The following is a 13,332-nucleotide window of genomic DNA, read 5'->3' on the forward strand; positions in this document are numbered from 1 at the left end:
GAAAGAACCCTTATGCATACTCTCAACACCAGAATATGATTGTAGTGATATAAGTATGCAAATATAGTGGGGTTTTTTTTCCTGGAAACTTCACATTTGTGTTTTTAAGTGACCCATAATCACTCATTAGAGTCAACACATTTTATCTCTACTTGCATACATATATTTTGTCAACACCAAGCCCTGCTGACACACTGCTGACATTTGAAGATGATGAGGCCAATTGTACACACAGCAAAAGATTCAACATGAGTTCCGTCCTGAAGGTTCTCATTTTGAACAGGTCTCATGATGGATATACAACGATATACGACTCTGTTTGTAAGGGTTTGTACAGAAATCTAGCTAAAAGTTCCATATCTGTCTTTAGTGTGAATGAGCTGATAAGTTCGGATAATGGTGGAGATTGGGAAAAATCTTGAAAAAATGTGACCACACAGCTCTGAAAATATCAGCACAACATTACACTGAGGCAACAGACGTGCATCACTTCATTCTGAACATAGCCAAATGAGTTCCAGACTGATCTGAAACAATGCTGTTTTGTAACCACGCAGTTTTAAAAAAGTAAAAAAGACACAGACACATGTATGCAACAAATCTGAGTTATTTAAAGCAGTAAAATGAACATAATAGAACAAGCTGAGCTCTGGCTTTGGAGTTCTGGCCACACTGTGTTAGCCGCTGACACATGCCTGCGGGTTGAACTGTCCAATATCAGTCCTGGTCCATTTTGACAACAGCCACAAAGGAGCTGCTGTGCTAGCCTATCCTTTGCTTCAGCTCTCTGCAAAGCCTAATTACCCCGACACTACAGCCAATCTGCAGCCCACCTGCGGCCCTCCACAGAGTCTTCCTTCAACAGGTGCCCGCGTCCTACTCTTATCTCCAGGAATCTAATTACCTCTTTGTCAGCGCAAAGCTAAAGAATTAGGTCCACTTTCTTTCTGACTGCTTCTGGTCAAACAAGTTTATGTTTGCTTTTGTGGTTGATAGCACAACTCCCAACTTCCAATCCTCATTACTGGCAGCACTCTTGCTACACTTTGAAAAGTAATGGGGTCTTTGTGGAGCTCTTTTTTTTTTTGCCTCAGAACCGGCTCACACTCTTTTTTTCCACAGCTTTGATGGCAGCTGCTTTGAGCTGCTCCCTTCCAGGAGGCTGGAAGTTCCCTGTGAGAAGAGTCCCCACATACATTGAGCAAGTCTGGGCAGGACTAAAGTGAAACGATCTAAGCAGTTAATGACATCCCAACGCGCATAAATCTCTGATGTAAATGCTTCTGTGGCCATATCATAACTGTAATCCTGTGCTTGAGGGTTGAACAGGTAAGAGAGAGCAGAGATGGGACGGTGCAGGTGTAATCCAGCAGAGCTGCGGTTGGGAAGACGTGCAGACGGCCTCTTTAGTGTTAGATGTCTCTGGAGGGATTAGGGCTGCATGAGAGCAGATAAGGCGCTGGGGGATCAGAGCCCTGTTAAACGTACCTGCCCGAGCCAGAGCCAAAGACACAGTTAGCCTTTAGCGTGTTACCCTGCCAACATTCCTCTGTCTCTCTCTCTCTCTCTCTCTCTCTCTCTCTCTCTCTCTCTCTCGCTCTCTCTCTCTCTCTCTCTCTCTCTCTCTCGCTCTCTCTCTCTCTCTCTCTCTCTCTCTCTCTCCCTCCTCCTTGTCCACCCTCCAACAGGCCAAACACTCCACCGTTTGCGGCACATGATCCTGGCTATGCCCTTGTTTTGCTCTTCCGAGGAACAGTTGGAAAACTTTTTTGAAAACATCTTTTGATAACAAAGCAACAGATTAGATGAAACATGAGGGGTCAAAAGCTGACAAGCTCAAAACACCCTAAGGAGAAAGGCGGAGGAGTTCTGGAGAATTATTCCATTTCTCATTAAAGGATGACATACCAGCTTGATAACGACATATGCAGTATCTCCAAAGATTCTAAGAGGACAATGTTACTGAAGGCCGAGTGTGCTGTTGTGAATATATTCACGTCAGAGATAGGAGGCGTTTTGTCATATCAAAGTATTCCGCTTTTTTCTCTCTTTCACTATCTCAGTCTCACCTCCTCTGCACTCTGGTTTTCATTAGTCTGTATCCTGTGCCTGGGGCTATCCAGAGCAGAGAGAGAGAGAGAGAGAGAGAGAGAGAGAGAGAGTTTCATATACTTCTATTTCTACATGCATGCATTTACAGTGGGAGTCATTCTTTCGCTGCCAGAAAGACAAATTCAGTCATAGTCCTCCCACCTCCTCCTCCCAGTCTTCTGGGATCTACAGACTAAAACAGGCTGTGGTTTGTTTTTTGTGTGTGTGCCCGTAATTGGGTGTTACAGCAGGTGACCTGGTCTACTCCATCAACTACACTGGTTACTGCAATGTGTGTAAAGGTTTGTACTTTATATGCAGACTTTTCATGTGTCACCCTTCACCTCCACCTTCATGCCCTCAGGTCCTGAAGAAGCAAACCGGACTCTAACATGCTGCTCACACCTCAGCGAGTGACAGGTCTTCAGGTGTTATAGCCTCTAAACTTTGGCAATCTCTATAACTATGTCAATGAGACTGCTCTTTATTCATTCTACAGTTCCCTAAATAGAATTTTTTTTAGCCAGCACTTGTATGCTTGTCTGTTGTTGTACAAGAAATAATAATAATAAATAAAGAGGCCAAAAAATAATTATTTGTAAATGACTAGTAAAGACGGGCGGCATGGTGGTGCAGCTGGTAGTGTCGCAGTCACGCAGCTCCAGGGGCCTGGAGGTTGTGGGTTCGATTCCCGCTCCGGGTGACTGTCTGTGCTCCGGTTTCCTCCCACAGTCCAAAAACACATGTTGGTAGGTGGATTGGTGACTCAAAAGTGTCAGTAAGTGTGAGTGTGTGAGTGAATGTGTCTGTGTTGCCCTGTGAAGGACTGGCGCCCCCTCCAGGGTGTATTCCCGCCTTGCGCCCAATAATTCCAGGTAGGCTCTGGACCCACCGCAACCCTGAACTGGATAAGCGCTTACAGATAATGAATGAATGACTAGTAAAGACACTGTCAATTTAACAGTGTGAACTTTTGGACATTTTTTCTTTGGCAGCACTGCAATCTATGCCAAAACACTTAATTGATTTAGTGTATAAATATAATAATAATAATAATAATAATAATACATTATATTTATATAGTGCTTTTCAAGAACTCAAAGATGCTTACAATAGTTAATACATAGTGCAACAGAGGTTTCTGGCAAGGAAAGGAAAGGAAAGGCAAGGCGCGGTGCTCTGTTTCTTGCCACAATGCAAAATCACACTGGTAGTAAATTGGTTTTGCAAAAGTGTCCATAGGTGTGGGTGGTGCCCTGTGATGCACTGGTGCCCTGTCCAGGATGTGTTCCCACCTTGCTCCCGATGATTCCACATAGACTCAGAACCTACTGCAACCCTGAACAGGATAAAGAACTTAAAAATGAATTAATTTCACATGATTATTTATAAATGTTTATTATTTATTACTGTGCTTGATATGCAGGTGCCACTGGTCAAGTGTGATGATATGATTCAGTAAGGAAATTCAGAACAACTTACCACACCAGACAAATATGTTCCTTTGTTGGGGCTGGCATCTATTAGTGACAATCTAAACCAAAGTACAGAACGATTCCTTTATCTTAAAATCCTGGTTTCTCATCTCTATCCTGCCCCGTATGAGGGATAGAGAGTTGCAAACAGCCACCTTGTGTCTTTAAAGGCCCACACACCAGGTGTAATGACCAACAGGCCCTGACCACCAGCAGGAGCTACTTAGAGCTTAACAGCCCATAGCTAGCTTTATGAGCCACTGCCAGCCATTGCAGAAAACATGTGGGGAGAGGCTAAACCAGTCCTATTTCACATACCTCTTAAAAATCACAGAAAACCAGGCAATACGAGACAATAAGCAGTGTCACTGGGTCAAAGTGTCAAGGCGTTTCAGCACAGTTTTTGTTGTTTTGGCTCTAAACACAGAATCTAATATATATATATATTACAACCTTATTGAGACTGGCCTAATCACTGCACAGAGACAGATCTAATTAAAGCAAGTATTGACATTCGCATAAATACAGAGTCTCTTTTATTACTTCTTGATCTTAGAACTGCTTTTGACACCACTGTTGATAAAATGATTATAGACCAGCTCACAGACTGGGTGGACTTTCAGGAACTTAAATTATTTCAGTTCATGGCTAAGACTAGTCAAATTAGAAAAAAATATTTCTGAAACAGTGCCAGTGACCTGTGGTGTCCCCCAGGTGTCAATTATTGGACCGCTAGGCACTAGGTCAGTTAGTTCTGCCTCAGGTGAAGACTAGACAGGGAGAAGCAGCATTTAGCTACTATATCTGTCTTATATGGAACCAATTAACAGAGAATATTAGAAGAGCCCTGCCTTTAGACACTATTTAATGCGGGCTGAAAACATTCCTATTCGAGCAAGAATTAAGCTCCATTTAAAACACTCTTCACTATTTTTTCTATTTAGTTTACAGTTCTCTTGCAATTTTTTACTGAGTTTAAATTTATTATAGCCTTTCATGCTAGAATTCTTACTCTTATTTCTATTTTAAAGATGTTTAAAATGTTATTTTAGTGTTTTATTTGTTTCATTGTTTTAATATTTTTGTACTTTGCCAATACTGTTTCCAGAAAACACTTTGAATTACCTTTGTAAATGAATGGTTCTCGATGGCTTCATAGAGCATCACAAACTCAGTCACTCACATGGTTACTTTCACAGAGCCGATCCACCTACATACGGGTTTCTTGAATTGCTGAATGGAAACTTGAGCACCCAGAGGAAACTGGGAGAAGACACTCGGAGAACACACCAATCACCTTATCACCAATCACTGATTTTTTCAGCAAAATAAAACACCAAAAGACAAACTAACAATAAAGGAATTCACTATAAAGGAATAAATATGTCCACAGTGTCTTTCCAATTGTTCAAACGTTCAAACGTTAAATTTCAATATTTAAATGACACTTAAAACATTTTCTTAAAAACATGGCTAAGATGATCTCTGGACCTACTCAAAACATCAATATTTCCATAAAGCATTATGGTTACAGATGCCTTATACTTGGAAATTTTAGGCTTACTGCGAACCTTATAAATTAACAAGTCAAAAACAGCTGGCAGTCATTCTCAGTGACAAGTAATGTGTTAAAATAAGATAAGTTATATAAGTTTTATATCACCCAATACGGATTTTACACATTACATTAGTAATTTCACTGGTTTCTACTGTTAATATACAGTGAGCATTTATGAAAATAGGAAGAACAGAGATCATAAATCTATGTGCAGTATGACTTGTGTGTACACAAATTGAAGTTAGACTCTGCATAGAGATGGAATTCAGCAAACCATTGTATAAAATGGCTGACTGCAGTATTGAACTACACATTGGAGGTTGGTTCATTTTTAAAGTTCAAAGTAATTCGTGTTCGTGTTTGTCCTAAACCACATTGAGAAGACTTTAGCAGCTTTATGAAGATATGAATGTAGATTAAGTAGGCTGAGAGAAGTTCTGTGCATGTTTTTATGGAAACGATTTGAGTATCTATTGAGTCCTAATTTACCATCCTGTTTAACGCCAGCAACAACAGACAAACTGACTCCTACCTGCAGGTGAGATTTAGCTTTTTTCCAGACCATTTTTAAAAAATGTTTTCACATCTGGTTTACCACAGCAAAGAAATTATAAGATGTATAACTGTATTTTACTGGAAAAAAAATATTGAATTAAGTTTGAATGGGTTTTGAGAAGCTTTGCTGGATGTGTTTACTGGCTGATTGCTGAACTCTAGTGTGTGTTAGCTAGCCGTGTAGCTCCAGTGCTAACTAAAAAGTCAAAATTTGGACTCCAAATATGTCTAGGAAACTACATCTGGAATAAATGGAAAACTGTGTAAATTAACTTGTTTTTTTTTTCCTTCCTGAAGCATTCCTTTCAAGCTGACATTCTCCACTTGGAGCCAGTATTTTCAAATCCAGTATGCTGGAGTACAAGGCCAAAACAACAAACATTATGTCAGTATTATTAATGAACTGCACTGTATATTATGACGCCTGTGTGTGTGTGTGTGTGTGTGTGTGTGTGTGTAGCAGATGTGGAGCTGGTGTTCTATGGAAAAGCACAAGCGACACAGAACACCTTAATCTATGCTGGAATGAAATCACAGGGCTTAATTATATTTTGTACAGGATAAGCAAGTTCATCTTGCTGCTGTTGTGATTTATGGAACTTTCAAGTTGGTGGCAAATTGAAGATAATAGCTGGGTGTCTGTGCTCTGTTTTAATGCGTATTCACAAGTATGATGTTGCTACGCTCCTCTCATACAGACGCTGCTACACCTTTTCCTCCTGTGGCTAATTTCCCTATTGCTCTGGGCTACAGTGCTTTTATATGAAGAGCAAAATGTCTGAACATAATGCTTTTATACAGGAAATTATACAAGACAATAAACAACATATGTACACGAATCCTAGAAAGCATACAAGCCTGTATTATTGGCTTTCATTCATTTGGAAGCATGCCACCTAGTTTCCAGCTAAAGAAATGACGTTAGTAATGCTTGAATCGTTAGGGACACCTAGTGGTGGACCCCAGTTAACGTTTTTCCGGCTTTGGCAGTTTAAAGCCTGACCACACCCACTGGCTGAGAGACGGAAATGACATAAGCAGCAATTTAGTATCCAGTGTAGTCTGATTAATATATGGTCATATAGTATTATTAATCATAATATCCATATACACATGGGTCCCAAACCCAGTTTTATGCAGCATTTTAGGCAGTACTTCTAGTACTAGTTAAAAAGTATTATTGATGCAGATTTGCTTTCATATTTAATGTTACATCTTGACCACAATTGTATATCTTGACATGACCACAGCGATTATTTATATATATATATATTTATATATGTATATATATATCGTGTTTGGGATTCTCATCTTGGACAGCATTGCTCCGTAAATAAGTTTTTGTCTCATTTAATATTTGTTTAAATATCTACATGTATTTACTCAGCCAAATATAATGCAACAATTTAAGCAAAACCTGCAGAACAGGGCCGCGACCCTGAGCTGTATTAGTGGTTACAGACAATGAATGAATGAATGTACAACCAGTGTACTTCAGTACCTCTGAATTATATACAGTTTTTTTAAAGCTTGAAAACTTGAAAAAGCATGTTTAATTCGCTGGCTGTGAGAACAAGGTCTATCTGGCAGCGTTAGTAAATGCAGCTCTTAAGAAAGACAGGATATGTGGGTTTACAGGATTGAGTGCATGTGGTGCTAATAAAGCTGATGAGGTCTCAGCTGGTCCTTTGTGAGACCCTCTCAGCTCCCCATGACTGCATCTCCCAGTGTGTGACCTGAGGCCAGCGTGGACCAGATGTCCAGCCTCCACCTGAGCTTTTATTGACCCCCTGCAAATGAAGCCTTCTCACTCAAAACACATTTCTCTTGATGAGTTCTCGTCAGTTGTTCTTGTTTTTCTTTATTGAGTTCACTGCACACGTACACACACGCGCGCACAATACACCATTAGTCAAGTCACATGGGGACAAGGAGAAGTGCCGACAGTTTCACAGACTGCTGAGAGAAAGTGTTTGCCCTTGCTGGGCAGCAGGGATGTTCCTTCTTCCTTGTTTTTGTCTAGTGTTCAACCTACGGGAGGTCAATCGTGTTTAGGTCAAAGCAAAAAAAAAAAAAAAGAAAAAACAGGTGCAGAGGGAACACAAAGAGAGGTTAAGCACTGAAAGAAAACAGAAAACTTCTACTATTTTCCTGCTGTGGAAATCGAACCAAAAAATGTTACTTTTTAATAAACTGCTTGGAAATATATAAACAAATAAATGAGTTCTGAAGAAAATGGGGAGGGCTTTTAAGTCATTCTGCCAAAGAAAAAACCTGCATATACAAACCTGAAGGTGAAAACCTTTCAGAAAAGGAGCTGAACTATGCTTAGTCATCCTCTGTTATATATGCTCCCTTCAATAAATAAATAAATAAATATAAAAAAAGACATATATAAAAATAAAATGGCAGCATTGAAAATATGGAAACACTTTAAAATGATATAAACTCTGCACTGAAGAAAATTAGAAGGCCTCCTCTTTGTTGAATTTGTTTCAAGTGCTGGGACGCCAATAACAAAACTGAAGTGCAGAGACAAAGGGGAAAACCATCTCAACATCAAACCCATTAAAACTGAATAACCATTTATAGCATGAACAAACATTCTTTAAGAAAGACAAGGTCTCACAGAAATGCTACAGTTACATTCTCAACACAGTCCAGTGTGATTCAAGAACAAACGTATATAACGTTCACAGTTTTGGATAGAAGATTTTACGAAAAACTTTTTTACCCCATAACAGAACGTCTCCATCAATAATGTAAACACAAAGATTTACTTTGATATTTTACCTAAAAGTTGTGTCTTGCTCCTCCTTTTTGCTACAAAGGCAAAACACATGTAGTGTATATAAATTCTATGAAATTTGCCTTTTTTGTTAGTATTTGCTGTAAACCGATTTGAAGAAAGTAAATCTACCATCTCAGCTTGACTCCTCATAAAGCCTTACTTAGATTTCAAGTTGCTGGAAACTGTACCCCAAGTAACATTTCAAATCTAATTCAACAACCAACTAAACATACTTCAAAATATACTATTGGTATATTCATATAATTCTCACAAGCTCCATTGCTGAGCCAAAAACATTAAGACACAGCCCTGAAAGTGCTGAACAGAGACAAAATACTGATCTTTAAACAGAGTCTTCATATAGTTCACTTTTTCTCTAGACAACAGATAAAATTACACAGTTAAAAGTGGTTCATTTTAAATAGCAAACAGTACAACAGGTAGAAAAAGCACAAAGCTGGAAACAGTGTGTACCACTGCTGAAAATTACTCTTCCTCCATCGACTTCTCAATCTCCTTCAGCCTTCGCACAAACTCCTGAGCCTCACGGTCTCCTGTTCTCGCCTCCAACATCTTCATGATCGGTTTCTCTGGATCAGGAAAACAGATCGAGTAAGGAAGGAATCCAGTGGGACATGTGCTTGAAATAACCTCTTAATATAAAGCCTCTTAGCTGAGAAAGTAATTGGATATCCATTCAAGGGAAAATTTATATCTGGCAAAGTGTGATAGTTGCTCTGAAAACTGCAAGGCCCTTGCTTGAGGAAGCTTCAGTAACTGGGTATCTCGTAAGGTGCTACTAAAATGCATGCACTATGCTGGTGACTGGAAGAGAGAGAAGCAGAATGCAGCAAACATTTGGAAGCTAACAAAGGATAAAAAGGCTTCACTTTGATTATCCATTTACAACGAACACAGCATGTTAACTGATGTTGTTGATGTAGTTTTATCAGCGTAGTCTTTCCCAAAAATATAAGATTGCTTTACAGGAGGGAAATAATCAATTCATTCTTTATAATGATTAGATTTTCATTCACCTGATTCAGTTAATGTATCCCTTAAGATCATCTAAAGTGAGTCAGGTGAATAAGGTCTGAACTGCAATAAAACTCTACAGGTGAACCACAAGCTGTGAGGTGATTTAAAAATAATTAAGCTCTACACAATAGTTACCGACATCTGAGCTAAATATGCTGTTGTCTCTTGAAATACTTTCTATTTTTTCTTTTGCTGTAACAATCTCTTATTGGCTCCTCATATGCACTTATCTAAAGAAAACAGTGAAGCATTTCTGTAGTTCAATTTCATATGGTTTCGACACCAGTATCAATTATGTGATTATACACTGCAAACCTAGCATAATACAAAAAATATTGTGATGTTTTGTACAGTTGTTTGAGGTGATAAATTGTGGGACGTGTTAAATTGAAAATTATTTAAACTTAAAAAAACACAAAGAAACAATTTCAGGGCTTTCACTGAACAAATTAAATATATTTTGCAAATATAAACAAATTAAGAATTGGATGCCTGCAGCATGTTTCAAATTAAGTTGAGTCAAATATTTATAAAAATATCAAGATTCATTTAAATTAGGGCTGGACGATATGGCTTGAATTTATATCACAGTATATTTCTTAATTTTGGTAGATACAATATAAGTCTGATATCAATGAGCAATATAAAATCCACAGAAAAACTTCCCAGAGGAAACATGACATCACCATGAAACATAAACCTTTGTCTATATTAATATTTTTAAACCAACTTTAAAATTGCATGCAACGAACTGACGGCAGCACCCTGTACACGATGAACATCAATCAGTGAAAGATGCTGTAAAATATGTACAGTGCCTTGCGAAAGTATTCAGCCTCCTTGAACTTTTCAACTTTTTGCCACATTTCAGGCTTCAAACATAAAGATATAAAATTTAAATTTTTTGTGAAGAATCAACAAGTGGGACACAATCATGAAGTGGAATGAAATTTATTGGATGTGTCAAACATTTTTAACAAATAAAAAACTGAAAAGTGGGGTGTGCAATATTATTCAGCCTCCTTGCGTTAATACTTTGTAGCGCCACCTTTTGCTGCAATTACAGCTGCAAGTCGCTTGGGGTATGTCTCTATCAGTTTTGCACATCGAGAGAAATTCTTGCCCATTCTTCCTTGCAAAACAGCTCGAGCTCTGCTGTAGATCTCTGCAGTTCATCCAGAGTGATCATGGGCCTCTTGGCTGCATCTCTGATCAGTCTTCTCCTTGTTCGAGATGAAAGTTTAGAGGGACGGCCGGGTCTTGGTAGATTTGCAGTGGTCTGATACTACTTCCATTTCAATATGATTGCTTGCAAAGTGCTCCTTGGGATGTTTAAAGCTTGGGAAATCTTTTTGTATCCAAATCCGGCTTTAAACTTCTCCACAACAGTATCTTGGACCTGCCTGGTGTGCCTTGGTCTTCATGATGCTCTCTGCACTTTGAACAGAACCCTGAGACTATCACAGAGCAGGTGCATTTATACGGAGACTTGATTACACACAGGTGGATTCTATTTATTATCATCAGTCATTTGGGACAACATTGGATCATTCAGAGATCCTCACTGAACTTCTGGAGTGAGTTTGCTGCACTGAAAGTAAAGGCGCTGTAATATTGCACACCCCACTTTTCAGTTTTTTATTTGTTAAAAAAGTTTGACAGATCCAATAAATTTCATTCCACTTCACGATTGTGTCCCACTTCTTGTTGATTCTTCACAAAAAAATTAAATTTTATATCTTTATGTTTGAATCCTGAAATGTGGCAAAAGGTTGAAAAGTTCAAGGGGGCCGAATACTTTCGCAAGGCACTGTATATTGAAACATTGAAAATGTGTTTAAAAATCTTATCGTTGTTATTGAAACATTTTATATTGTGACATATATTGATATTGAATTATTGTCTAGACCAAATTAAAATATTCAATAATAAGCAGATTAATTGGTAACAGGTTAGGGCATCATGACTGGGTAAAAAAGGAGCTTCCACCAAAGTTCCTTCTTTGCAACAAATATTAGTAACTGTGTGAGAATTGTCTGATGGTTCAAAACCAAAAACTGAAAATTTCAAAGTGAGATTTCCATTTATTTCACCATCGATGTGTAAAAAAGATTGAGTTAATCTGGACATATGTCTGTGTTGGGCAACACTGTTGTAACCTTTGAGCCTTCAAGCTACCAACATAAATATAGCCAAATGGGCTTGGGAGCAATTGAAAAACACTTGTCTACTATTACACAGTCCATTGCTACATCAAGAATGAAACCTGAAACACTATTACAGAAGGGGACACCATATATCAATTCTGTGTGGAAACACTAATGAGTTCTCTGGGCCCAAGCTCATCTCAGATAGACCAACGACAGTAAAAAGGATTCGTTAAATTTGCAGCTTGTTTTCATTTAAAACAAAAAATGGACATTTTGTTTTCTGTACTAATTAAAAGTGACCATCCAGACTATCATCAGCAATAGGTGCAAAGCCAGCATCTCTCATGGTTTGGGAGTGAGGTGAGCACCAGTGACCACAGCATGGATGACTTGCCTATGTGAGATTTTTCCTTTGGGTTTTTAGAATGAACTCTACATTCATTGTGCATTGAATCAGCTAAACTAATCATACATATTTTATGGGTATATATATATATATATATATATATAAAGCAGTGAAATAAGTATTCTTAACCCCATTTCACCTTGCTTTCTGGTGGTTCTGACCATTGAAGGACAGATTGAAAGTGGGAGAAGAAAGTATGTAGAAAAAAAACTAATGGCCTACAGTCTGTAATTGTAGAGCTACAAAGTGCTCCTGTATGGCCATTGAAGCTGATAAAATAGACAGTGAGTTGCTCCCAGGCAGGCAGTTGCTCCCAATGCAGTGATAGTTCAGTGTATTTACAAAACACAATTAAGTTTTTCAGTGAAAACACAGTATACATTTTTCTTTGCACTAACCCAAGCTTTCAGAGAATTAATGGTTTCGTTATTTCTGGATGCACGGTCATTCTCAGATATCTGAGGATGCACAAACATCATGAGAGTTATGTGCTCATTAAAATGTAAATCTATTATGAATATTTTTAAATGTATTATTGTTTAGCATAGCACCTTTTCATCTTTTAAAGTAGTTATGTTCTTTAGAAAAGATATTTTTAGATTTAGATGAACGTCCTTAAGGGACAACCACTAAGTGTTAACCCTTATCTTATTGTTTTCCATTTGCTTCTTCATCTGTCTTCATTGAGTGAAAGGATGCATACCACTGGGTTTCTGGCGGGACAGGTGTAAGATGAAGGGCTGCACGGTCTTCCCAGCTGGAGTGGCATTGGGTCGGCCTGGCCAGCAGAAGTCACTCAGGGGTGCCACCGCCTCACCGGCAAAATCATTGGTGGACAGCCAATCATAGTCCATCACAGTGAAGGTGAGGCAGGCAAACCTGTGTCTGTACTGCTCAGGGCTCACATGGCTGTGAAGAAACCAATGGGATTAAGAAAAGTTACCCACACTGTGTGTGTGAGAACACACAGTTGACAGTGTGGTATATGGGATATTATAGGGGATAATATGGGAGACAGAAATGGTGCAAAACTTAGGGGACAGAACCATGTGTGTGGGTTTTTTTGTTTTTTTTTTTAATGTAGAAGGGCACCGGGGCACAAAAAAAAAAAAACCCACACAAACACAGTATCACACTCACTGTATGTGTGTTTATCACCATAACGTCCTCATTTACTGCTGTGCTTCCCATAACTACACATTTACATGTCACCTTAATTACTGTTACAACTGAAAACTTTCCAAAGACTCTCCAGTTTAAAGTAATGC

The 13,332-nt window shown here is 38.7% G+C and overlaps 1 protein-coding gene across 1 annotated transcript in view; it reads right to left on the reverse strand.

The window, feature by feature from the left end:
• Positions 1-7,522: 7,522 nt before the first annotated feature.
• The window catches only part of baiap3 (BAI1 associated protein 3), a 66,480-nt gene continuing 60,670 nt past the window's right edge, over positions 7,523-13,332 (reverse strand). Inside the window, exons 33-34 of the mRNA XM_066674277.1 lie at positions 12,768-12,973; positions 7,523-9,060 (exon numbers count right to left, since the gene is read on the reverse strand). Of these exons, the coding sequence (XP_066530374.1) occupies positions 8,957-9,060; positions 12,768-12,973 (310 nt within the window). The 3' untranslated portion in view covers positions 7,523-8,956. The remainder of the gene's footprint in view (positions 9,061-12,767; positions 12,974-13,332) is intronic.

The sequence above is a fragment of the Hoplias malabaricus genome, chromosome 6 (assembly GCF_029633855.1).
Source record: "Hoplias malabaricus isolate fHopMal1 chromosome 6, fHopMal1.hap1, whole genome shotgun sequence".
NCBI lineage: Eukaryota > Metazoa > Chordata > Actinopteri > Characiformes > Erythrinidae > Hoplias > Hoplias malabaricus.